The sequence below is a fragment of the Dendrobates tinctorius genome, unplaced genomic scaffold (assembly GCF_039654945.1).
Source record: "Dendrobates tinctorius isolate UK_male_01 unplaced genomic scaffold, ASM3965494v1 ptg000003l, whole genome shotgun sequence".
Classification (NCBI taxonomy): Eukaryota; Metazoa; Chordata; class Amphibia; order Anura; family Dendrobatidae; genus Dendrobates; species Dendrobates tinctorius.
Genome location: NW_027361671.1, coordinates 85,706,917 through 85,734,785, shown reverse-complemented (window position 1 = coordinate 85,734,785; position 27,869 = coordinate 85,706,917). Strand labels below are relative to the sequence as shown.

Sequence of the window (27,869 nt, the reverse complement as noted above, 5' to 3'; positions counted from 1 at the left end):
CGTTCTTACTCATCCCCTCCTGGCGCTCGTCTCTGCATCCCCCCTGCTTGTTCCATGTTCTTAGCGCCGCTGCTCTTCCTGCTATAGCGGTCACGTGGTACTGCTAATTAAAGTCATAAATATGTGCATATTCATGAGTTTAATTAGCGGTACCACGTGACCGCTGAAGCAGGAAGAGCACAGCAGCGCCGAGAACATGGAGCAAGCAGGGGGGCTGCAGAGGGTGAGTATGATTTCTGTCACCCCCGATCCCTATCCCCCGCTGACCCCCCAGGTATATGACTAGTGTATAAGCCAAGGGGGGGGGACTTTCAGCCCAAAAAAATGGGCTGAAAATCTCGGCTTATACATGAGTATATACGGTAGATCCATTTGCTGTATTGTAAGCTGTTTGCAGACTACAGCTTTTCATGTAGAACGCAATTAAGAAAATGTGAGGACAATCCTACTAGAACTTCTAAAGTTTATATGGAGTTAAATGTGATTGTCTAATTTAGAGCACAACCATATTACCAATTATAAGAGGATGTTCGGATTTAGGCAGCAACATTATTTTAGTTTCATCATTTTTATTTTCTGAAATGATTCTTATTGGTATGATTTTTTTTTTTACATAACAAAAACATGATATTTGAACAGGGGTGTGTAGAGATTTTACATCTACAGTACTGTAGATAAATATGGCACGTATCCTGGATTTACTGACAGTGACAGTACAACAGAACCACTAAGTTGAGGCAATGTAGACAAAATGTCACAACCCTGTTGTCAGATGTGCTGAGACCAGGGGCTCTTTCCCTGTCCCTAATGCTAGGGGCGCCCTCACTCGCCCTGTTCCCCGGATTACTTCTTATGGTGAAGATGTTGTAGCCACGTACCTTGCCTTAGCTCCCGAATCCGCCCTCAATCTGTACCCTTCCGCCACCCAGTGAAGAGGGGAGTAGGTAGTGTACCGTAATACACCAACCAGACTAACAAGGTAAAACAAAGAGAATAAAGGAAAATACCAATCATACAAATACACACAAACAACAGAGGTAAACACTGGGGAATGGAGGATGAGGTAAAACCAAAGTAGGAGAAGGAGGGGAATTGGCACACAATCAAAACCTAGCAACAGTCTCAGATAAATCCACCAACTGCCTTCTCAAACAACAACCACAAGCCACCATCTCCTAACCATGCAGCATGAGCTAGCTCTGGCAATGAGTGCTAACCAGGGCCTGGAATATATTAGAGAGGGGAGTGGCCAACAGTGAACTGATGAGAGCCTTAATATAGGAAAGCTTCTGGGAGCTCTCAACAGAGCAGATTAACCCCTGCACTGCTAAAAGAAACCTGCACCTTAGGAAGGTGAGGTGCTTCTAAACAGTGCAGGAGTAGGAGAAATCAGACACTGCGGTCTTATGGCCCCTCTCTGTCTTGGCAAACCCGTGACACAAAATACAGAGTGCAAATTGTCAATAAACATGTAAGACAGACACAGCAGTACCTCGTAAAGTTTAAATTTCTGAATGTCACGGGGGGGGGGACAACTATGCTAAATGAAATAGAATCCTATCTCAATTTGCACCAAAAATATAGCCGGACATGCAGATCAACACATTTATTACGGGTTTATAAGATTTTTTCCATTTCTTTTGTCTGTGTGGAAAATGTAAAATGTACATTGATTGTTTACAGGCAAAATAAATCACAGCTTCACACAGAAATAATGGACGTGTGACTTCTGGATAAATTTATGAGGGGTCAGGTGAGTTGAAAGAGAGCAAAGACAAATTGTGTACAGCAAAGTTAACAAAACAAATGCATTCCATTTATTGGATTTTAAACTGGGATTTGACAAATTTCAGTAAAAAAAAAGCAAAATTTAACATTTATTATAATTTTATTAGACAATTCTAAGGTAATAGCTAGAGGAAAGTGTAAAGTATGCTCCACAAATTGTCAGTCGGTTTTCAGGCGTCATTCACTTATTACCATGTTATAGTATTATTTATGGACCTTGCTGTTACATCTGTTCCTATCAAGACATTTTGAAATAAAAATGACAGTACAGGATACTTAAAGGGGTTGTCTGGTCAAAGCCAATAAGTCGGCAGTCACTCTGCGCTACAGGGATTCGCAGGTTTCAGACCCGGGAACGGAGGGTATGTATGAGTTATACATACCCCAGGCCAGTGGTCATGGCCTCTCTCTATGCACTTGTATTGAGCCGAGGCCACACCATAACCAGTGATGCGGCTGACCAGTGGGCATGTCCAACTAGAGTGCACGGCCTCGCTCCATACAAGTGTATGGAGAATGAGGCTGCATCCACTGGCCAGGAGTATGTATAACTCATACCTACCCCCCGTTCCCAGGTCTGAAACCAGCGAATCCCCGCAGCGTACAGTGCATACACTTGGGGGATTCATAAGCCTGCAGTCACACAGAGTGACTGCAGACTTGTCGGGTTTGACTGGACAACCCTTTTAATGATGTAATTCCTCTTTAATATTGTTTGCGTTCTGTGACACAGTTTGTGCTGCACATAGCATTGGGGACCACGTGCATAATCTGTTCCAATGAAAAAAGCTCTGGTAGACATTATCCAGGAATATAAATAAAAGTCATTATAAATGAATTTGTAAATAGCTTTTATCAATAAATTACACCAGTTTTGTCTATGGAAGTAATCACTATAGTATACTGCTCAAAAAATAAAGGGAACACTATTCCATTTGCAACAGGCTGTTTGTGTTCCCTTTATTTTTTTGAGCAGTATACATTACAATGGCCACCGTTTTTTTACACTGACAGAAATCTGTCCTAGAATGTTAATGGAATAGGTGTATGTGAGAATGTGCAATAGGAATCTACACTACTGTGAACTAGAGATAATCTATACTACTAACCATCCATCTATCTCCAGGTCACAGTAATCATTCAGCATTCAGAAGGAAAAGGAGAACAACTGCATTAGCACCCACTTCTTACTTCAGCATCCTGGTATCTCTAGTATTAGATCATATAGATGTGTTAGCAGTGTGAGCAGCCTCTTCTTACATCTGTACTCCAAATATCTCCAGAATTAGATCAGAAAGACAGGGTGGACAGCAGTGTGAGCAGCCTCTTGTTACCTCAGCACCCTGGTATCTCTAGTATTAGATCATATAGGCAGGGAGCACAGCAGTGTGGGCAGCTTCTTCTTACCTCTGTACTCCTCGCATCCTCATAATTAGATCAGAAAGATAAGGTGGACAGTAGTGTGAGCAGCCTCTTACCTCAGCATCTCTGGTATCTCTAGTACTAGATCATATAGACAGGATGGACAGCAGTGTAAGCAGCCTCTTCTTATCTTTGTACTCTTTACATTTCCAGTGTTAGATCAGAAAGACAAAGTGGATAACAGTGTCACTTCAGTACCCTGATATCTCTAGTATTAGATCATATAGACAGTATGGACAGCAATGTGTGAGCTGCCTCTTCTTACCTTTGTACTCATGACATCTCCGTAATTAGATGAGAAAGACTGGGTGGACAGCAGTGTGAGTGTCCTTTTCTTACCTAAGTGTCATGATCCAGGTCGGATCTGACAGATTAAATGCACAAAGTAACCTTTTTTTTTCCCTTGGCTGTGTGCCAAAGGTGGTTTTGCCCCCGGTGGCCATTAGGGTCATTGCACTGTGGTGATGTCAGTTGTAGTTTTCCCCCCCGGTGGCCATTAGGGTCATTAGACTCTGGTTACCTTAGTTTGTGCACGTAATTATGTAACAGGTGTGATAGCTCTATAAGAGAGTATCAGGTGTGTTAATCACTGTTGGTGATAAGTTCCTCATATGCAAGCAAGCCTGGGTAAAGAATGGAGCTGAAGGAGAGTCACAGGCAGCCCAGTCAGAGTGCTGGAGTAGCAGCTATGGTGTCTGCAAGGAGGGCTGGCATGGATTGGTGGAATGTCAGCTATGGTGTCTGCAAGGAGGGCTGGCATTGCTTGATGGAGTGGCAGCTAGGGTGTAGAGCTGCACTCAGGATGCTAGACTTGGTTGCTGAAAGCTGGACTCAAAATGTTGGACTCTTTGGCAGAAAAGCTGGACTCATTTGCTGGACTCTGTTTCGGGACAGCTGCACGCAGGTGTGGACTCTGTTTGCTCCAAGGCTGCACTATGGTGCTGAGAAGATCCGTTTCTGGACAGTGCACCCAGATGTTGGACTCAGTGGAGGAAAAGATGCACGCAGGTGGTGGGCTCTGTTGCTGGGAGCGTTAGCGACAGAGCAAAGCTAAGTGGTGTTCCCCTGTTATGTCACTTTTCCTTATGTGTGTTTAGTGTAGTGGTGGGATTAGTTTCCGTACCGACCTATTCCCTAGTGAGGGTTTAGGTGCAGGGCGAGTCAGGGTTTTTAGGTTCCTGATCGGCGCCCGGTGCGGAACCGGCCTAGGGAACGTTAGGAGTGTAGAGACACTGACTCAGGGGAGTGCAGGAGGTGTCCACTTCCCCGTTCCCTATCGCAGGGCCACCATTGTTATTGTTACCCAGGTTTTCCCTATTCCCTTAGCTTATTGTATTAGTTACCGGACTGCGGGCTGCGTCACATAGGACAATTACACGTGCCGCGTCCTGTTGTATCAGTTACCGGCCTTCTTGCCGGTGTCACTCAGGACAGGGCACGTGACACTAAGCACCTAAGCATCCTGGTATTTCTAGTATTACATCATAGAGACAGGATGGACAGCAGTGTGAGCAGTCTCTTCTTACCTAAGCTCCTCTTATACCTCCAGTATTAGATTGTAATATCCACTGGGAGCACATCTTCCTACAACTTTGTAGAACAGTAACAAGACAGCGGCAATTTTAACTAACTATAATGATTACCTCCGCAGACAAAATGAATGTTGGGGGGGTTCCATTCCCAGAGAAAACCTCACTTTAAAAGCTGCCTTGAAAGAGGATTTAACAACTCTAATACTGTTGTAAAAGTTGAAGGTAAGTTTTTCTATTAATAGTAACTGGATATTGTGATGCTGACTTGCCAGATTGGTGGGATATTAGTCTCAGATAACACCTCACAAGCTAAATAATAACTAATCTGTATAATATATCCCTTTTATGGGGGTGCTAGGTTTAAAAGAGTATAGTATGCTATTATATAATGATGAACATACACCACAAGGTAAGGTGATGCTAAAATTAAAGGTGTTTTGCAAACTTTTAAAAATCATATTTATACAGTAGGTTGTTATAGGCTACAATGAATAATATTTAGCAATTCTATATGCTATAGAAACCTAATATGGCCTTTTGATTAGTAATAAGGAATAATATAATTATAAATAAAATTGATTTGTTACAATGTGATATAATATTTATGGATAAACCAAAACCTGTAATTGTAATGTTAATATATTAGAACTTACTTCGGTCTTCAAAAAATGAGTACAATAAATTAAAGAATTAAATCAGAAATAGTGACATATTACTTTTTAATAACTAAAACCTATAACTGTGACATAATATTTCTAGATGAACCATAATCAATAATTACACTTATCCACGATTACCGATTCCAATACATTCCCAACTTTAACTACACATTTCTATTGCTTAGTCTATTGGGATTAATGCAGGTCAATTTTATTGTCTGTACAAACTGTTAGTCAATAGGTGACCTATAAAGATTTTGCTTGTCCAGCTTGTTCCGCCCCTAGAAGAAGCGAGATCAACTGTCGAAACGCGCATTGGGACAACAGTCCTGACCAGGCATAAGGAGAGATAGAATTGCGCACACTAACGCTACTACACTCAGTTAGTGCATGGATAGTGAGGAACGGACAGTAACTATGCCAGGTCACTGCCACAGCTTGCATGGATACTTGGGTACAACAGGTAGTTTCTAACAACCATATACACTAACTAACTTTCTAAGATTTCTATTATACATGAGTCTATGCATGGTTCTTATAAGGACATAATTATTCAATCATCTATAGATACACTGTTGCAGGCATTTGCAACCAGGCTCAAACAATTACCGTCACATAAGACTCAGCAGGGTACTTTAGATACAAAGAAAAATTAAAAGTAAATAAAAAATATTGTCTGTAAGGATTATTCCTTACTATTAACAGTACAAATAAGTCCCAATTATTGACTAGCATTAAAACATTGGGGCCCCTGGTCTATCCTCTACCTTTCCCCAATTTGGAATTTCTTGGTCAGGAATAGGGACAATTTTAATAATGATATAAGTTTAACTTTAAAGGGAACATGTCAGAAATGTATACTCCCCCCCCTCCAAAAAAAAAATTATGTGACTTCAGCCCTTTAAAAGATAAGCCAGTCAATTCTTTTACAACCCCATAGTGCTTAATTCAGAAATTAAGAAAAATGCACCATAACTATTTTATTAAAAGCACATAGCCTGACGAGCCCTCTTTAATTGTTCACATCGAAAATATGCCAATTTTAATGACATTTAACAAACACTTGTGCTTCTATAATGGTTGACCTTTATGCTTGTTTGATAAAGCTATATTAGGTAACATGGTAGTATAATCTTAAAAGCAATAAATACTTTATCTATAGTACAATGAAAGGTTATCTTGTGCCTTTGGCTCAATAAATAAGGCCTCGAAAAATACCGTACTTCTGGTCATCTTTAAGGCCCTGTCACACTAAGCGATATCGCTAGCAATATCGCTATAACGTCACTGGTTTTGTGATGTAGCAGCGATATTGCTAGCGATATCGCTATGTCTGATACCTCCGACCGGCTCCCCGCTGCACATCGCTGATCGCGCGAGAACGTCCTGGACCGTTTCTCGTCGTCAGCTTCCTGCTGCGCTTCCTGTGGCGCTGACGAGCGATGCGTGGACACGGGCGGGAGGGCGTCAGGATCGCCTAGTGTGACAGGTAAGTAACGACCCCCGACCCCAGCGATGTCGCTGGTGAGATCTGCCTGTGTGGCAGCTCACTAGTGACCACTTAGCGATGCACAAGCAATCCTGACCGCGTCATATCGCTGGTCGGGATCGCTGGTGCATCGCTAAGTGTGACAGTACCTTTAGTCTCTGCTACTATTTTGTAATGAATTTGAATCCAGAGATTTCTGTCTTTTCGGTGGTTTAGCCTAAAACAAGAGAAAATTGAAAATATTACTTGAATAATATTGTATGAATAATACATGATAATATTTACATGAATTATAAATACTATACTGTTCCAAATAGTAACATTTATATGATCACAATATTGTATTTTTATTTCCATGATACAAGTATTATTATTATTACTAGCATTATCCAGATAGCTGAGAAATACAATAAACACAACATGTGACAGTTCTTAGAAGCTATGAAAGTCAAGCTCCTGGACCCAGACACAAAGTCCATATGCAGGCCCTGTCATATGTGCTATTTTCTCTAGTGTTTTTTTTATGCAATAGGTGATGTGAAAGGGATTTTCCCCATGAACAAAGTACATTGTAATGAATAGATCTTAGAATAATAATAATTTCCTCAATTGGACGTGTTTAAATAAAATGTCCCTGTGCTGAGATAATCTTATAAATGTGCCCGTGCTGTGTCCTGTGTAATGGTGGTGTCTGACTGTACAGGGACATGGTCTGCACATACCACATCTCCTGGGTAGGGGAGGAAGCAAAAGGGAGTATACAGACAGTACAGTTGGGGATCACAGCTGATTCTGTTTGTGAGGTAAAACATTTTACTGCCTGTTTTTATGCAATGTTTTACCTCACAGAAATAATCAGCTGTGATCCCCTGCTGTGCTGTCTGTATACTCTTTTGCTTCCTCCCCTGCTCAGGAGCTGTGGTATGATCAGACCATGCTCCTGTATGGTCAGGCACAGACATTACACAGTACACAGCAGGGGCACATTTATAAGATTATCTCAGCACAGCGATATTTTTTCAAACACATCCAATTGTGTAAATTATTGTTATTCCAAGATGTGCTTTGTTCTTGGGGCAATTTCTAGGGGAAAATTAAAGGCACCCATACACATTGCATTAAGTTGGCTGAGCCTATCGATATCAACGGGTTCTGCTAACTGTCTTATGTGTATGGGATGCTGGCTTAATGTTGGGAGAGATGTCGATACGTCATGTCTGATTTCGGACTGACAACTGCATTGATTTCCTGGACATAAGCTGCTGGCTAACATGTCAGACGTCAGCTTCCTTATAGTGAACACAGGAGCTCTTGGCCAAATGAGCTTTAAGAGCTGATGAAGGAATGATCAGCCAAAGAATTGTTCTCGCTTTCTTCAGATGTAGCTGTCACCCAGTGAGAGCTGCTGCTCTCTCATTTCCTACGGATGTCAAAGCTCATGTGGTATAACATCACGTGAACCCCGTGGAGACCACACGCCGAAGTTGCAGGAACTGCGCCAGTACTAGAGGTGAATATAGACAGTTGTTATTTTCTACTGGGAAATATAGCAATGGAGAAGGTGTTGTCCAGGTAGTGGACAACCCATTTACACTACTGGAAAGTTTGTTCATGGTGGAATGGCAGGTGTTTGCCATCTCCACCGTTTGCATCAATAAAAAGCAAATTTACAATCCTGTTTGCCCCTATAAATACATATCAACTAGGAATGAGCGAACGTTCTCAGTGATACTCGGTTATCACTCGAGTATCACGGTGCTCGGATGTGCCTGTTACTCGGTGAGCCAATAAGCATGCAGTGATTGCCTGTGAGTCACTGTTAAGCCATCTTGGTTGTGGCATTACTGTGATTTGCTGGCTGTGTGACATCAGAGGTTAAAAAAGGACAGGTACCACCCACCACTGATGCTTTTGCACAGCTCTGCGATATTTCGTATTGGAGGGAGAGTGTCACGGGGCAGTAAGGGGAAAACGGATGACGTGGAACCAGGGCCCCTGAACTGCCCCTAAGGCTAAGGGGATCCTGACTTTCCTTAACTTGGGGGTACACTTAATGGTAGTGAGGCCCAAGTCCCCAACCTGTCCCTATCTCCTGTTTAGCCCTGAGCTAAACCCCCAACCCCCTCCCCGGAGGTGAGACAGGGAATAAGTGTGTTGCACAAAAGGTAAAGGAAAGATCCAACAAACCAAACTTAGCTTGCTCTGCTGCAATGCTCCAGGACAGCAGAGTTGGCCACTTGAAAACAGCATACAATTGAAGCACCACAGAACTCTGCCAGCTCCTGCATTCCAGCTTGGTTGGTCTCCAAAGAGGAATAATATCACCAACAGTTTGCTGGTGCACCTGGTGAGCTTATATAGGAAGGTGGGAGTGGTTTCCACCTGCAGAGATAATTAACCACAATGCAGCAACGCCAGTGGCCACCAAGGGGGGGGGAACCCCCAGCAGACTGACTAAAGTTGTAGTAACACCAGCGGCCACCGGGGGGGCAAAAACTGACATTAACCTCCAATGGACTGAAAGGAAAAAAGGTTATATATGAGGATCCAGATCTCACATCGATCCAAAAATGGATCGTGGCAGAGAGAGTGCTTATCAAGGCCTGTGTTTGCACAGTATAACAAATCTGAGGTCTGTAGTGTTGACACTGGTGCTGAAGCTGAGCCATCATACTAACAGCCCTTCTAAGGGCTAATCGTTTGCAGGACATACAATCTGAATTTAGCCTAGGGAGGGAGAGAGAGTCACAGGAGAAGGAAGCGTGACAAAATACAGTCTGTAGACTGGGATTAGGCCTGTGCAGTCCATTGGCAAATATATAGCTGCAATTTTTTTGTGGGTGCTGGAAAAATTGAATTTGAGGTCCTCTGTCTGTTTTTGTGTCATTTTTAACTTATGTTTTAATTAATCTAGAATAAAGTTTAACTTTTTTTTCATATATGGTTCTCTTCTTTTCGACCAGTTTCTAATATAAGTCCGAACTTGATTATATGCTCCAAGATAGACAGGACGACATGCTTTTTAGTGATGCACAAAACTTAGAGCAGCCACGGCCACAAGAACATGATGGTGGGGAACTGCAAATTTAGGATAAGGAGGAGGAAGATCATAATGAGACACATTTGCTGCTAAGTCTTGTTGTTAAGTCTCAACGTCAGGAGGAAAAGGGTGCAGTGGTGGAAGACGAGGTGGTGGACGACAAAGTCACTGACCCAACCTGGAAAGCTGACATGCAGATCGAGGCCAGCAGTGCTGATGGGGAGAGACTGGCAGCATTGAAACTAACAGAAAAAGGCAGCAGGGTATCCAGAGGGAGAAGGTGGCCAACTGTTACGCAGAACACCAACAGTCTTCAATTTCTCCATCAAAGAGATCGGTGTTCCCCAGTCTGGGACTTTTTTAAAGAGAGTTCTGAGACAAACAAAATGGTAATTTGTAACCTGTGCCATGTGAAGATCAGCAATGGCCTGACCATTAAGAACCTAACCACCACCAGCATGATCAGGCACGTCATCTCAGTACCCGACTCGGTGGGCCGAACGCCTTTGTATACGATTGGTGCCATGGGGTGACACTACTGCCTCTAGCCCTGGGGTAGGTGCTTCCCAATCCCCTGTCCAAAACTCTGGCGCAGATGTCTCATGCCCAGCACCTATTCTTGCACATTCTGACTTACCATCATCAAATTCTTGTCTCAGCCCAGTATTCAGCTGTACCTATGCCAGGCCTTGGAACAAAAAAGAAAGTTCCAGCCACCTGTCATGGTCCTGTCAGCGCCGGCATGCAGCCACCGCTAAGCAGGGACTCACCCACACTGCAGAGGGGCCTGGGGTCAGATACGGCCGGGCAGCTCAGGCAAACAGGACCTGGAGACGCTGAAGTTAGCTAGCAGCGAAGGACCTACGGTCATGTGACTGCAAGGGGCAGGGCTTAGGGTCCTGCTGTCAGAGATCGGCAGGACACTATACAGAAATACTCAAGTCAGACAAACGGGGTCATACACAGAGATAGCAGTAAAGTACCAGGGATGAGACAGAATGGATAGTCAGGGCCAGGCAGTGGTCAAAGCCAAACAGACATAGAAGGTACCAAGCAGAATCCAACAAGCAGTATCCAGAGAACAGACCGAGTCGTAACCAAAGTATCAGGCAATCAAGAACACAGCACAAACACACTCAGGGGTCAACACACTCTACCAAGGGCGACAGTATAACTGACGGGGATTGGAGCTTCCTGAGGCTATAAAAAGCTTTCCCAGAACCAAGGAGAGGCCACAATAATAAGCCCCAGGTGTGCAGGTAAGAGCCTGCACTGGGATCATAACATTTAACCCCAGAAGTCACCAGCACTGGTTCCAGACATTAACCCCAAGCGTGCGGGTCCAACCCGCACTGAGAGCATGACACCACCCACTCACAGGCACAAATGTTAAACGGCACATTTCCCTGCTGCTTGCTGTGGAAATGTTGCCATTTAGGCTGGTAGACACGGAGGATTTCCACCGACACATGGTGGCAGATGTTCCACGGTACTTGATCCCCAGTCGCCACTTTTTCTCCCGATGTGGTGTCCAGGAACATCACCCGTGCCCTTACCAACGCACTAACTGGCATTGTCCACTTAAAGAACGACAGGTGCTTGTGACCAGGGACACTACATTTCCCTAATGGCACACTGTGTAAACACTGTGAAGGCTGGGGACAAGACACACCATGGTACGGAGCATGTGCTCTCAATGCTGAGGAATGATGACCCTACGTCTTCCAGGGTTTATTCCACCTCCTACAGCAGTTCCTGCACGCCATCCTGCTCCCCTTTATCCTCCATCTACGATGTGCTATCTCAGAGCACGTTGTCTACATCAGCCGGAAGCTGGAAGCTCTGGGGCACTGCCTCAGCCAAGCAGCAACAGGCTCTGCTGAAGCTAATTTGTCTAGGACACAGACAGCAAACTGCAACAAAGTTGCTTAAAGGAATAACAGACCAGACTGATCTGTGTTTTTTGCCACTGAACTTCAACCAGGCATGCTCGTGTGTGATAATAGGTGCAATCTGATGGCAGCTGTGAAGCTTGGCAAGCTCACACATGCTTTGCACATGTGCTTAAATTGGTAGTTTAGCTGTTTCTGAAAACATATCCAGGTTTGCCAGACCTTCTGGTCAGGGTATGCCGTGTCAGCGCCCATTTCTGCAGGTTGGTTACAGCTGCCGTCGCTCTGGCAGTGGTTCAGCAACACATGCAAGTTCCAGCTCATCGACTGGTGTGCAACATCACCACGCACTGGAACTCCATGCTGCACATGCTGATGCTGGAAAGGCTTTGTGAGCAGAAGAGTTCAGTGGTTGAGTACCAACTCCAATACACCCATCGGTATTCGGGTCAACCTCACATAACAACTGAAGAATGGGCATGGATGGCTGACATTTGTTTGGTTCTCCAAGACTTTGAGGACTCACAAAGATGGTGAGTGGCGATGACCTCCTAGACAGCACAACTATTCCACTTCTGTGCCTACTTAAACAGTCGCTGCTCACAAATAAACATGAAGCTTGGATGCAGGCCAGGTGGGGATGGAGAAAGGCATAACACAGAGACATTGTAGCCAGACCAGCCTCATCTCATTTGATCAGCGTCGATAGGGTAACAATGAGAAGGTGGACGCTGAGGAGGAGGAAGAGGAAGAACAAGAGCTGGTGGCTAGCGCAACAGAGGCAAGTAGCAACACAACCTTCATCCCATCTCTTCTACGTGGATGGGCTGAGGATGGGAATGAGGAGGAGGAGATGGATAGTTGTCATCATGGTGGATACAGGAGAGTATTTGCTGTATGGAGCTTGGCACATATGGCCGACTTCATGTACCGCTGCCGTTCCTGTGACCCTTGCGTTACATTCATCTTCGGCAAAAAAGAGTACTCGTTCACTGTTAGATCTATTGCTACAAGGAGAACTTTGCATGCTTTCTTCCTAAGGTAGAGAGGTGTTCTAAAATGGTGCTATAGCAGAAGGACATTGTGGAAAATATGCTGAAAAAATTCCTATCACACAACGATAGCAGTAGGAGGCCCGCTTCATTGCCCAACCAAGGAGGAGAGGCCAGGGAGACACACTGTCAAAGGCGTGGGACAATTTCATGACACCAGCCTAGCACCCAGGGCCTGATGACCGGATATTTTTGACAAGGAGGAAAAAGTTTTTAAAGATGGTCAAGCAATACCTGGCCGACCAAAACAACATACTCCCTAATTCCACTGTGACGTTCAACTATTGGGTCTAAGAGCTGGATACTTGGCACGAGCTTTCCATCTATGCCTTGGAGGAGTTGTGCTGCCCTGCTGCTAGCGTCTTGTGTGAATGGATTTTTAGTGCCACCATTCAACAGAGATTACAGACAGGCAATGAACAAATCCTGTTTTAGCCAACACTTTACCACCCCACCAGATGACAAAAGCACAAAAAGTGTTTGTAATAGTCAATATTTTAATGAGGCCCACCAGTTGTTGCCTTTCATGGGTCTATGGATGACCCTAATCATATTTTCTGTCTTGCTTTGCACTTTCTGCTATGACTGTATAGGTAAATTAACTACACTTTTAAAATATTTTGGTTCAAAATGTTATTGATTCAATGACTCATTCATACAGTTTAAAACGGTTATTGTTGCATTACAGTGGTATGTAAAACATACAAGAAGTGTAGAAAAATAGTTAAGATTAGATTACTCATCCATCCAGTAATAAGTATATTGTGTCACATTATTGTATATAGCAGTAGAAAAAAAAAAGCATTTAAAAATGTTGCTTGTTTCTTCATATTTCTTACCCATACACTATTCCATGTTCTGGGTTACATTTTTGTGATATATAAGACTCAAAAAAGGGTTAAAAATGTTGCCAGGTAACATGTCTCAGCCATACAGTATTACATGTCCTTAGGTACATTTGTTTGATATATAACCCTCCAGAAACTTTCAAAATGTTATCATCATTATATTGATCACTCATAGACTATTCCGTGGTCTGGAGTAAATTTCCTTGGTATATAACCCTTAAAAAAGCTTGTTCAAAATCTATCGTTATTATATTGCTCACCCATAGGGTATTACATCTTCTTGGATACATTTCGTTGCTATAAAAGCCTCAAAAAAAATTCAAAAATGTATCAGTATTATATTGCTCACCCATAGTAGTACATTTCATTGTTATAAAAGCCTCAAATAACTTGTCTAAATTTTTATCAGTATTTTATTGCTCACCCATAGACTAATCTGTGGTCTGGAGTACATTTCGTTGGTATATAACCCTCAAGAGACTTGTTAAAAATGTATTTGTATTATATTGCTCATTCATAGGGTATTACATCTTCTTGGGACTTTTACATATTCTTGGGTAGATTTCGTTGCTATATAAGCCTCCAAAGACTTGTTCAAAATTTTAGGCTGCGTTGCAGATTAGGTGCGTTTTGATCAGGTTTTTTTCGGCACAGTTTTGTGACACAATGTGAAGCAAAACCTGATGCCAGCAAAGTGAATGAGAAACCTGAAGTTTCATGCACACTTTGAGTATTTTTGACTTGCAGATTTGGTGCAGAAAATAATCTGCAGCATGTCAATTCTTTGTGCGCTTTTGCCCTGCGTTTTTCACCATTGGCTTCACTCAAATCAGTCAAAAAGGCTAAGTTCACACTTGCATTTGGGTAGAGTGCGTAGGGCTGCGTACTTCCTCCCTTAAGCTCCGCCTACTTACACACTTCTTCCCTTAAGCCCCGCCCACTTACGCATGCGTCCTGCATACCTATCTTTAACATTGGGTAAGCAGGGACATGTGTTGTTTGCGGATGCGTCTGCATGCATTGTTTTGACATGACCGCCGAACACACAGAAATACAACATGTTGCGTTCGGCGGGCACGTCAAAACGACGCATATGGACGCATCCACATACAACACATAGGTACGCAGGACACATGCGGAAGTAGGCGGAGCTTAAGGGAAGAAGTGCATAAGTAGGCGGAACTTAAGGGAGGAAGTACGCAGCCCTACGCACTCTACCCACCCGCAAGTGTGAACCCTGCCAAACAGGGAAAAAAAGCACTAAAAACGCAAGTTTTTGCAGCTGCGTTTTTCCTGCCAAGAGATGCAGAAATGGTGCAGAAATTTGACTCAACATGTGCACATACCCTTCTTGGTATTATATTGCTCATCCAGAAACTATTCCGTGGTCTGGAGTACATTTCGTTGGTATATAATCCTCAAAAGTGTATATCCTTTATGAGTCTAAGAGTACCAATACATGACAATTTGAACAGAATATTTATGAGGCCCTCCTTTATGTCTAATATAGGGGGTATCCCTTATAGGGAGTCCCTTATTTTTGGCAGTTCTTGCTTCCTTCATAAGTTCAACTAAAATTTCCTATTTTTTAATTTTAAAAAATCAATTTTGGTTTACTTAAATTATACTTTTTTAAAATCCTTTTTAAATTTAGCCTTATATACAAGTCATTATACAGAAAGAAATGTTTCTTAACATTTTTTTCCTGTAAAATGTAATTTCTCGATGGTTTGGAATGTTTTATTGTCAGTCCTTAAAGTGGAGTAAAAGTGTGACACCATTGTTCTCAGCAGCGATCTGGAAGTCAGAGATGCTTCCAGGGGTCTTCCCCATGCTGTTCTCCTTCCATTTGAACATTTTCACTGCCCCTCAGACCTCTTTGTAGAGTCTGCTGGAAAAAAGCTCGGCTTTCCCATTGATTCCCATTATACTGGTTACTCGAAATGAGCATACAAGTATTAGGAATTGCTCGGATTGTTCAAGGAGCATCTGAGCATTTTAGTGCTCGCTAACCCAAATATCAACCAGTTGAGCCAGTCTTTTCTTTGGGATAAGAAGGGAAGAAGCAATGGCAAACATATATCAGAAGTTTTTAAAGGAATTCGGTCAGTTAATTTATCTTTCAACCAAATACAGTTCTGGGTAGAAAACATTCAAACCTGTGTAGAGAGAGAAAAAAATTCTACTTTGTACAAATAGGCAATTGAACTCAAATGACATGCCTAGGAAGTGTCCCAGCTCTCTCCATCAAACCCCACCTAATGCCTCAACATTGACCATGATTGACAGCTCCAGTGCTCTGATAGGCGCTAAAAGTTTGTGCATGAGTTGTTCATTCCCGGCTCAGCGCATACAAAATATACTGACATACTAAGTACATTAGTAGGGCAAAACCAACAGCTTCAATTAAAAATGATGTCCAGTCTTAAACTACAAGTCTGCAGTCAATGTATGTGACTGCAAATTTGTGAATTCTCATATCGCAAGCATTACGTGCTGTCAGGATTTTCCAGTGCTGGGAGCAGGAGTCATGTGACCTGAAATATGCCATATGCAAACTGCCGGCCACATTCTGACTAGACTATTTCCGGCCTTGCTAAATACAATTGTGTAATGTGGCGCAAGACTCGGTCCTGCCGAATATGACAAGTGTAACGTGGAGCAGGGGGGTAGATGTGGGCGAGGTACTCATCTCTTACGTCCCGGCATGTTACACTAAGTTGGGGGTTCTGGCTGGGTGTGTAGACTTATACTGTGAGGGCGCTGTAAGGGGATGGAAAATACGTTTGTAAAATATGTATTGATATTGCTACACCATTAGGTGTATTACCATTAATTGCTTTATTGGTACTGCTACACAGTCAAGTGTTTTACCATATTACAAACTGTATATAATGTACATTAGTGTGCTGTTGTATTCATATAATAGGGTAAGTGTAATTACTATTATTGGCCACTAGATGGGGTCATTATAGGATATGAAGTTCCCAGTTAGATGTGTAGCGTATGATAGAGATTTAGCAATATAGTATAGGAAATAGTTAATTCAGGAGGGGCTTGCTGTGAGGTAAGAGAGGAACTTTTCTTGTTTTTCCAGTTGTCGGACTAGGGAGCTGAAGGAGCCCAGTCAGGGCCAGGGAGGCCTTAGAGCCTGAAGGGCCTAGTACCCTGGGGCGATGCAGTGACAAGTAGTGACAGTGGTAGTAGAAGCTGGAGCTACAGTGGAAGTCACAGCAGTACAGAAGAGGGCTAGGGACGCCCGAACTGTCAACACGGGCTATAGGCCCAGGACACCGCAACAGCCATGCAACTTGAAGTGAAGAGAACCTCAGCCATCCAGAGCATCAGAACAGATAAGCAACAGGTCAGTGCAGTTTGAAGGGCCAGAATGTGGCAACTCATTGATTGGGCAGAAACCCTTAGTACCGGGGTGAAACGGTCAAGGGACCCGAGAGAAGCAGTGAGCATGGACAGTAAAGATGCGGTGCAGATGAAAAAGACAGAACAGAAGGGCAGTACTCTCAGTGGTTTTCTTCTTCAGTAAATAATGATCTTGAGTCAGGGGTGAAACAGACCGAGGGAGGCATAACCATAGAAGAACTGCACAGAGGGAGTGCTGAGGTATCGTCAGGGATGGTCCGACCCGGGCCCGCACTTTGTGAACATGAGAGTAATGCAAGGAAAGAAAAGGAACATTGTTTTGTGAAACCTGTTGTAAAGAAAGTGAAGTCTTTGGATGTACTGTGTAACGAAACCAGTAAAGATGTTTTTGTTGAAGTTGAATTGGACTGTGTCTCAGGTCTCCTGAAGAGGATCTCCCACAGCAGAGAAGGGAATCAGAAGAAGCTGGACTTGAAGACACAGGTATGCTGACAAATGGTGAATATGTTTCTGTGAGGGGAGGCCAGGATACTAATGCCCAGGTGTCCTCGGCCATGACTACGGTCCTGGCTGAACCTTACAGCCTTAGGCCTGTTAACTTCAAGAGTTATAAACTCTGGACCTTTCTGCTAGTCTCTCCCAGGACCCATCTCTGGTACATAGCTCTGTCTCTTAGTCACTTCTGCTCCTGATCTCACAATCTCTTTCCTTCGGTCTCCTCTCAATTTAGGGACACCCAAGAGTGCGACACTGCTCACAATGGACCTTCGGTCCTCTTTCTAAGCACTCCAGGGTCAATCTGACTCTCTGACAGGAAATTGTCAGTTACCCTTCAGTTTTAGTCCCTCCCACTATGGGCTAATCCCACACATTAACCCTCACTATCCCTACTGTCAAACTACACACACTGCCAATATTACTAACACCTTTAACGCAAATCACAATTTACATTACATCACATAACATTATACTGGTTTCTTCAAGTGGAAACGTGAGAAAACAAAAAGCAAAAAACACAAAATATCCTGAACTAAAAAGTAAAAAATATACTGCAAATAATGCATAAAGGTAATAATAATAATAAGGGTATTTAGTAAACATAATTTTGATCAAAATAATGTACAAGCCATCCCGCCACGTCACGGCAACCCTTGTGGGACAGTCCCTACTCTAGTATTTAAAACCTTTTCACTTGCCAAGTGGCGTGAATGTGAATAAGGGTCGAGCGGCTGAACCACTAGTAACAGCTTAGGCCAGACTGGATGGCTTTCCCAGCTCAGAAAGAGGGCGGTCACACACATATATGCACTGAATGCACAATGAAATGAATAAAAAACAAATCTGAACTGAGAAAAGTAAGTTAATGTGTATGCACAATGTAAGTGCATATTAACACATGACCATTAACCAGAGAAAACAAAAAGCAAAAAACACAAAATATCCTGAACTAAAAAGTAAAAAATATACTGCAAATAATGCATAAAGGTAATAATAATAATAAAGGTATTTAGTAAACATAATTTTGATCAAAATAATGTACAAGCCATCCCGCCACGTCACGGCAACCCTTGTGGGACAGTCCCTACTCTAGTATTTAAAACCTTTTCACTTGCCAAGTGGCGTGAATGTGAATAAGGGTCGAGCAGCTGAACCACTAGTAACAGCTTAGGCCAGACTGGATGGCTTTCCTAGCTCAGAAAGAGGGCGGTCACACCCAGCCATCCAGTCTGGCCTAAGCTGTTACTAGTGGTTCAGCCGCTCGACCCTTATTCACATTCACGCCACTTGGCAAGTGAAAAGGTTTTAAATACTAGAGTAGGGACTGTCCCACAAGGGTTGCCGTGACGTGGCAGGATGGCTTGTACATTATTTTGATCAAAATTATGTTTACTAAATACCCTTATTATTATTATTACCTTTATGCATTATTTGCAGTATATTTTTTACTTTTTAGTTCAGGATATTTTGTGTTTTTTGCTTTTTGTTTTCTCTGGTTAATGCTCATGTGTTAATATGCACTTACATTGTGCATACACATTAACTTACTTTTCTCAGTTCAGATTTGTGTTTTTTATTCATTTCATTGTGCATTCAGTGCATATATGGGTGTGACCGCCCTCTTTCTGAGCTGGGAAAGCCATCCAGTCTGGCCTAAGCTGTTACTAGTGGTTCAGCCGCTCGACCCTTATTCACATTCACGCCACTTGGCAAGTGAAAAGGTTTTAAATACTAGAGTAGGGACTGTCCCACAAGGGTTGCCGTGACGTGGCGGGATGGCTTGTACATTATTTTGATCAAAATTATGTTTACTAAATACCCTTATTATTATTATTACCTTTATGCATTATTTGCAGTATATTTTTTACTTTTTAGTTCAGGATATTTTGTGTTTTTTGCTTTTTGTTTTCTCTGGTTAATGGTCATGTGTTAATATGCACTTACATTGTGCATACACATTAACTTACTTTTCTCAGTTCAGATTTGTTTTTTAAGTGGAAACGTGAGCAGTATGTCCATCTCCTTACATTTACATTGACCGAGGTCGCGCCCATCTAGTTGGAATGTGGACGGGAGTATGCATTTTGCACACTTGCAGTCACATGACCGCACATTCCCGGCACTAGAGAATCTTCACAGCATGCAGTACATGCAATGTAATGATTCACAAGACTGCACTCACACACAGCGACTGCAGACTTATAATTTAAGACCGGACAACCCCTTTAACCTTTAGCCTACCTGTTCGTACTTGTAATTCCAATAGAAATCTGATTTAGCATTCAAATATAGGAGAATCAGGTCACAAAGAAGTGTAATCTACAACAAAAATGTAATAATTATTCTACAATATTAATTAAGATGCTACAAAAGCTCAAAATAAAGAGCCACATTGCTGACCCAGAACAGACTGGTTCTAATTGGATCAATTCTAATGAAATTGCAGCATAATACACATTGTAATTCAAAATAAGACAATTCAATTCAGCAGTTTATTTAAAGAGTAAGTAAAGTTTAATTTTGAATTATAATTTTGCCCACCATGGAAATATATTAAACGTTGCAAACTACTTTATTAGGACATTTGTCTTTATTACTGTAAAAAAAACCCAAAAAAAACATTATTGTTTAAAGTACAGGTGCTTCTCACAAAACTGGAATAACATGAAAATGTTAATTTATTTCAGTTCTTCAATACAAAAAGTGAAACTCATATATAATATAGTCATTACAAACAGAGTGATTTATTTCAAGTGTTTATTTCTGTTAATGATAATGATTATGGCTTACAGCCAGTGAAAACCCAAAAGTCATTATCTCAGTAAATTAGAATACTTTATAACACCAGCTTGAAAAAATGATTTTAAATTCCGAAATGTTGGCCTACTGAAATGCATGATCAGTAAATACACTCAATACTTGGTCGGGGCTCCTTTTGCATTAATTGCTGCATCAATGCAGTGCGACATGGAGGCGATCAGCCTGTGGCACTGCTGAAGTGATATGGAAGCAGGGCCACCATCAGGGCATTACTGCCCTGACTGGCGTATGGGGCCCACATCAGGCCCCCTCTGCTCACCTGGCCCCAGCGGCAGGATTATGCTGGTGCAGTAACTGAACCTGCGTCCTATACGCAGGTTCGGTTAAACTCTATTGCCAAGCGGACCCGCACGGCAACAGTTAAAAGCTGTCAGCCAATAGGAGGCTGGCAGTCGGCGTCAGCATGCATGTTGCCGGCGTATGACGTCATTGTCATTCGCCGGTGAGTCCACAATTGAAATACCTGGGGTGGACTTTTTTTTTTTTATTGAAAGCAGCAAGCTGCAGCATGTTTGGGAGGCAGGACAGAGCCACATGTAACATATGCCTCCATCCTGCCCCATCTGTCTCCTTCCTGCCTCATGATCCTGCACCATATGACATAGTGCAGAATGGAGACACGTGGTGCAGGATCATGGGGCAGGAAGGAGACACATTGTGCAGGATGGAGACACGGGACAGGAACATGGGACAGGATGGAGACAGATGGAACAGGAACATGGGGCAGAATCAATACAGATGGGGCAGGATGGAGACACATGGTGCAGGCTCATGAGGCAGGATGGCGACACATGGTGCAGGATCATGGAGCAGGATGGCGACATATGGTGCAGGATCATGGGGCAGAATGGAGACAGATAGGGAAGGATGGAGACAGATGGGACAGGATGGAGATAGATGGGCAGGATGGAGACATGGTGCAGGATCATGGGGCAGGATGCAGACACATGGTGCAGGATTAGGGGAAGGATAGAGATAGATAGGGACGTATGGAGACAGATGGGACAGGGTGGAGATGGGGCAGGATGGAGACACATGGTTCAGGATCATGGGGCAGGATGGAGACACATTGTGCAGGATGGAGACATGGGACAGGAACATGGGACAGGATGGAGACAGATGGAACAGGAACATGGGGCAGGATGGAGACAGATGGGGCAGGATGGAGACAGATGGGGCAGGATCATGGGGCAGGATGGTGCAGGATCATGGAGCAGGATGGAGACACATGGTGCAGGATCATGGGGCAAGATGGAGACACATGGGGCAGGATCATGGAGCAGGATGGCAACACATGGTGCAGGATCATGGAGCAGGATGGCGACATATGGTGCAGGATCATGGGGCAGGATGGATACAGATAGGGAAGGATGGAGACAGATGGGACAGGATGGAGATAGATGGGCAGGATGGAGACACATGGTGCAGGATCATGGGGCAGGATGCAGACACGTGGTCCAGGATTATGGGCAGGATGGAGATAGATAGGGACGTATGGAGACAGATGGGACAGGGTGGAGATGGGGCAGGATGGAGACACATGGTTCAGGATCATGGGGCAGGATGGAGACACATTGTGCAGGATGGAGACATGGGACAGGAACATGGGACAAAATGGAGACAGATGGAACAGGAACATGGGGCAGGATGGAGACAGATGGGGCAGGATGGAGACAGATGGGGCAGGATCATGGGGCAAGATGGAGACAGATGGTGCAGGATCATGGGTCAGAATGGAGACAGATGGTGCAGGATCATGGGGCAGGATGGAAACACATGGTGCAGGATCATGGGGCAGGATGCAGACACGTGTTGCAGGATCATGGGCAGGATGGAGATAGATAGGGAGGTATGGAGACACATGGTGCAGAATAGAGACATGGGGCAGGATAGAGACAGATGGTGCAGGATCATGAGTCAGGATGGAGACAGATGGGACAGGATCATGGGGCAGGATAGAGACATATGGGGTAGGATGGAGACAGATGGGGTAGGATGGAGACAGATGGGGCAGGATGAAGACAGATGGGGCAGGAAGAAGACAGATGGGGCAGGATGGAGACACATGGTGCAGGATCATGGGGCAGGATGCAGACACGTGGTCCAGGATTATGGGCAGGATGGAGATAGATAGGGAGGTATGGAGACACATGGTGCAGAATAGAGACATGGGGCAGGATAGAGACAGATGGTGCAGGATCATGAGTCAGGATGGAGACAGATGGGACAGGATCATGGGGCAGGATAGAGACATATGGGGTAGGATGGAGACAGATGGGGTAGGATGGAGACAGATGGGGCAGGATGAAGACAGATGGGGCAGGAAGAAGACAGATGGGGCAGGATGGAGACACATGGTGCAGGATCATGGGGCAGGATGCAGACACGTGGTCCAGGATTATGGGCAGGATGGAGATAGATAGGGACGTATGGAGACAGATGGGACAGGGTGGAGATGGGGCAGGATGGAGACACATGGTTCAGGATCATGGGGCAGGATGGAGACACATTGTGCAGGATGGAGACATGGGACAGGAACATGGGACAGAATGGAGACAGATGGAACAGGAACATGGGGCAGGATGGAGACAGATGGGGCAGGATGGAGACAGATGGGGCAGGATCATGGGGCAAGATGGAGACAGATGGTGCAGGATCATGGGTCAGAATGGAGACAGATGGTGCAGGATCATGGGGCAGGATGGAAACACATGGTGCAGGATCATGGGGCAGGATGCAGACACGTGGTCCAGGATTATGGGCAGGATGGAGATAGATAGGGACGTATGGAGACACATGGGACAGGGTGGAGATGGGGCAGGATGGAGACACATGGTTCAGGATCATGGGGCAGGATGGAGACACATTGTGCAGGATGGAGACATGGGACAGGAACATGGGACAGAATGGAGACAGATGGAACAGGAACATGGGGCAGGATGGAGACAGATGGGGCAGGATGGAGACAGATGGGGCAGGATGGAGACAGATGGGGCAGGATCATGGGCAAGATGGAGACAGATGGTGCAGGATCATGGGTCAGAATGGAGACAGATGGTGCAGGATCATGGGGCAGGATGGAAACACATGGTGCAGGATCATGGGGCAGGATGCAGACACGTGTTGCAGGATCATGGGCAGGATGGAGATAGATAGGGAGGTATGGAGACACATGGTGCAGAATAGAGACATGGGGCAGGATAGAGACAGATGGTGCAGGATCATGAGTCAGGATGGAGACAGATGGGACAGGATCATGGGGCAGGATGGAGACATATGGGGTAGGATGGAGACAGATGGGGTAGGATGGAGACAGATGGGGCAGGATGAAGACAGATGGGGCAGGAAGAAGACAGATGGGGCAGAATGGAGACACATGGTGCAGGATCATGAGGCAGCATTTAGACATAGTGCAGGATCATGGGGCAGGATGGAGACACGTGCAGGATCATGGGGCAGGATGGAGACACATGGTGGATAATCATGGGGCCGAATTGATACAATAGAGACAGATGGGGCAGGATCATGGGACAGATGAGGCAAGATCATGGGACAGATGGGGCAGGATCTTGGGACAGATGGGGCAGGATCATGGAGCAGCAAGGAGACACATGGTGCAGGATCATGGGGCAGGATGGAGACACATGGTGCAGAATCATGGGGCAGGATGGAGAAACATGTTGCAGAATCACGGTGCAGGATGAATACGATGGAGACAGATGGGGTAGGATCATGAGACAGATGAGGCAGGATCATGGGACAGATGTGGCAGGATGGGGAGAATGGATACTCATGAGGGAAAGATGGGAAAACATATGGATGGAGCCAGGAATGAGATACAAGGGGGGCAGGATGGGGGATAATATTACCCTAGGGGCTAATTAAGGGATATTATTACTGCAGTCATGTATTTTATTTTTTTAGAATACTGTTTTCAATAGAGGGTGCTGTTACTGTGCAGAGCGACACTATGTTGCCTTTTTTTCTTCCTCTGGTGTAGTGTAGAATTTGGGAAAAAAACAGAAAAAGGTGCTCTGCAAGCGGTGCTCTACATAACTGTATTATTTCCTGCAGAGACGAGCCCTGGCTGGAAAAAGTGATGGCGGTCTGTGCTGGATGAAGATGAAACATGAAGATGAAGGACTTCACCTAGAGACATCAGTGTTGAGTCAGTGTTATCTGTTCACTGACACTATACACTGTATACTTTATACAGAGGTCCTGTGTACAATGTCACCGTTGATCACTGTTTTACCTTTACACTGACACTGTATACAGAGCTTCTGTGTACAATGTCACCAATGATCACTGTATTACCTGTACACTGAGAATATATAAAGAGCTCCTGTGTATAATGTCACTGGTGATCACTGTATTACCTTTACACTGACACTATATACAGAGCTCGTGTATTCAATGTCACCAGTGATCACTCTACTACCTGTACACTGACACTGTATACAGAGCTCCTGTGTATAATGGCACTAATCACTGTATTACCTGTACACGGACACTGCATACTAAGTACAGATCTGCGGATAATGGCACTTATGGTGATATCAATATTGTGTTTTTTTTATTAATGATCAGTATTGTAGTATTCGGTCACTATGATGGTGGTAATATATGGTCCAGCAATGGTGTGGCTGTATTTGTTCCTTGTATGTGGTATTATAGGTCACTATGTGGTGGTAATATGTTGTCTGGTCATGGTGCGGTGGTGTTTGTCCCTTGTATGTGGTATTATTGGTCATTTTAAACATTGAAAAATAAATAAAAATATACTGTACCTAAATTGTATTGGATATTTTAACAGATGATTAATAGGACAGAGTAGAGAAGGGCTCGGCCAAAAGAGTCGACCTTGTCGTGGTGGCGGAATAAAAAATGTTTTGGCCAAAACAAAATCTGCTGGCTATGTATGTGATCTTGCGATGGGAACTGTAAATGTGTGACTGGTGAGGACGTGGTGCAGAAATGGAGTTTTTCCAAGAGAGGGTGGTGGGACTGTGGACATTTTGAGGGGTGGATCCTGGGCAGAGTCTCAAGGGGGCCCCGAAAATTTTGCCAGTATGGGGCCCCAAAATTCCTAGTGGCAGCCCTGTATGGAAGCCCAGGTTGCTTTATAGCAGCCTTCAGTTTGTCTGCATTGTTGAGTCTAGTGTTTCTCATCTTCCTCTTGACAATACCCCATAGATTCTCTTTGGGGATAAGGTCAGGCGAGTTTGCTGGCCAATCAAGCACAGTGATACTGTTGTTTTTAAACCAGGTACTGGTACTTTTGGCAGTGTGGACACGTGCCAAGTCTTGCTGGAGAATGACATTTCCATCTCTGTGTCAAGCCACTCATGACCAATAGACAACGCCATAAGAGTCTTAACTGGGCCAAGGAGAAAAAGAACTGGACTGTTGCTCAGTGGTCCAAGGTGTTGTTTACTGATGAAAGTAAACATTGCATTTCATTTGGAAATCAAGGTTCCAGAGTCTGGAGGAAGAGTGGAGAGGCCACAATCCAAGCTGCTTGAGGTCTAGTGTGAAGTTTCCACAATCAGTGATGGTTTGGAGAGCCATGTCATCTGCTGGTGTAGGTCCATTGTGTTTTATCAAGACCGAAGTCAGCGCAGCCATCTACCAGGAAATTTAGAGCACTTAATGCTTCCCTCTGCCGACAAGATTTTTGGAGATGGAAATTTCATTCTCCAGCAGGACTTGGCACCTGTCCACACTGCCAAAAACACCAAAGCTTGGCTTAAAAAACAACAGTATCCCTGTGCTTGATTGGCCAACAAACTCGCCTGACCTTAACCCCATGGAGAATCCATGGAGTATTGTTAAGAGGAAGATGAGAGACACCAGACCCAACAATGCAGATGAGCTGAAGGCTGCTATCAAAGCAACCTTGGCTTCCATAACACTTCAGCAGTGCCACAGGCTGATCGCCTCCATGCCACGCCGCACTGATGCAGAAATTGATGCAAAAGGAGCCCCGACCAAGTATTGAGTGCATTTACCGAATATAAAGTACATTTCAGTAGGCCAACATTTTGAATTTTAAAATCATTTTTCAAGCTGACGTTATAAAGTATTCTAATTTACAGAAATAATGACTTTTGGGTTTTCATTGGCTGTAAACCATAATCATCAACATTAACAGAAAAACGCTTGAAATAGATCACTCTGTAATGACTCTATATTATATATGAGATTCACTTTTTGTAGTGAAGAACTTAAATAAATTAACTTTTTGATGATATTCTAATTTTGTGAGAAGCACCTGTAAGTGACTTAAAAACTCCTTCTGTTCCTCAGGCTATCTGCCTCCCTTCAGGAGCACTGCTTTCAGAATCATTCACTCGTGGTTTTGGCTTACAAATACTGATATAAATACTGACCAAATACTGAACGTGTGAACGTGGCCTTATCAGACAGAACAATCTCCTGCAGAGGCTTATCCCCAGTTAGTGAGACACAAGTGATGAGCTGACCCTTTCACCGACAGCATCAGTACTCCAAAGGAGTACGTTCTAACATCAATACAGATGAAGACAGGCAAATAGACTGGAGTAAGACAGGGATTTGTAATTTTTTACAGAAATGAAGACACACGTCCTTATAAAGTAATTTGCAAAGTTTTATAACTTTACGAAAAATTAAAGTTTAGCTATATAGTCTATGTAATGACTCACTGCTCCCAAGAAGGCGCATCCAGTTCCAAGTCTTATGACTGTGGGAATTATGTTAAATTTTCTTGCCTAAATAAAAAAAGCCAAAACGTCTTTAAAGATGAAATATAAGGTCAAGAGTTACTAATATTTAATTAAGATGCAAACACAAACCTCTCCTGTCACAGATATTTCAAAGCGGATCCCGTAGAGCTTTAAGAGATCTCTGTATTCTTGATTCTCTCGATCCCAATAATAAGTTGCCGTTCTACAAGGTAATGAAACATAAAACTATCTTCTCTGATCATTTTTAGATATGCAGCGCTCCCCTTCTTTCTTCCCCCTCATCTATCTGCCAGCCAAACAATCCTTTTTGGTGGAAATTTTTGGTAATAGAAGAGCAATCTGTGATGAAGAATTTGGTATTCAAATTGCCATGGTGGCTTTTATATGAAAGCAGATGTCTGATCTAAGACAACTCTTTTAAAATCACCATCATTTTGTAAGCCGGCTGTGCTCCCATTCATATTTCTCTATCCTAGCAAATATGTATAAAATATGTTTTTCAAATATTAAAATCAAATATTTGGCACCTAATGAGCTATTAACTCTAGTTAATATTTCCAGAACTTTTGAGGAGTAATATATCTTTTGTGTTTATTTAAGTTGCACTCTCCAGCTGGCAGGACCTGTGAACTCACGCGATCCTGATGACATCATCACAAGCAGGGCCGGACTGGGACAAAAAAGCAGCCCTGCCACACAGACTCTACAAGCCCACTGTCA

At 43.7% G+C, this 27,869-nt stretch overlaps 1 protein-coding gene and 1 long non-coding RNA gene across 2 annotated transcripts in view; one reads left to right on the top strand and one right to left on the bottom strand.

The window, feature by feature from the left end:
- Nucleotides 1-127: 127 nt before the first annotated feature.
- LOC141069099 (uncharacterized) lies at nucleotides 128-27,869 on the top strand. Its single transcript, XR_012226519.1, has 3 exons — nucleotides 128-4,964; nucleotides 17,522-17,586; nucleotides 27,750-27,869. It is a non-coding gene; the product is annotated as an uncharacterized lncRNA (long non-coding RNA).
- The window catches only part of P2RX6 (purinergic receptor P2X 6), a 54,241-nt gene continuing 31,816 nt past the window's right edge, over nucleotides 5,445-27,869 (bottom strand). Inside the window, 4 exon segments of the mRNA XM_073558343.1 lie at nucleotides 5,445-7,107; nucleotides 19,843-19,920; nucleotides 27,108-27,173; nucleotides 27,258-27,351. Of these exon segments, the coding sequence (XP_073414444.1) occupies nucleotides 7,042-7,107; nucleotides 19,843-19,920; nucleotides 27,108-27,173; nucleotides 27,258-27,351 (304 nt within the window). The 3' untranslated portion in view covers nucleotides 5,445-7,041.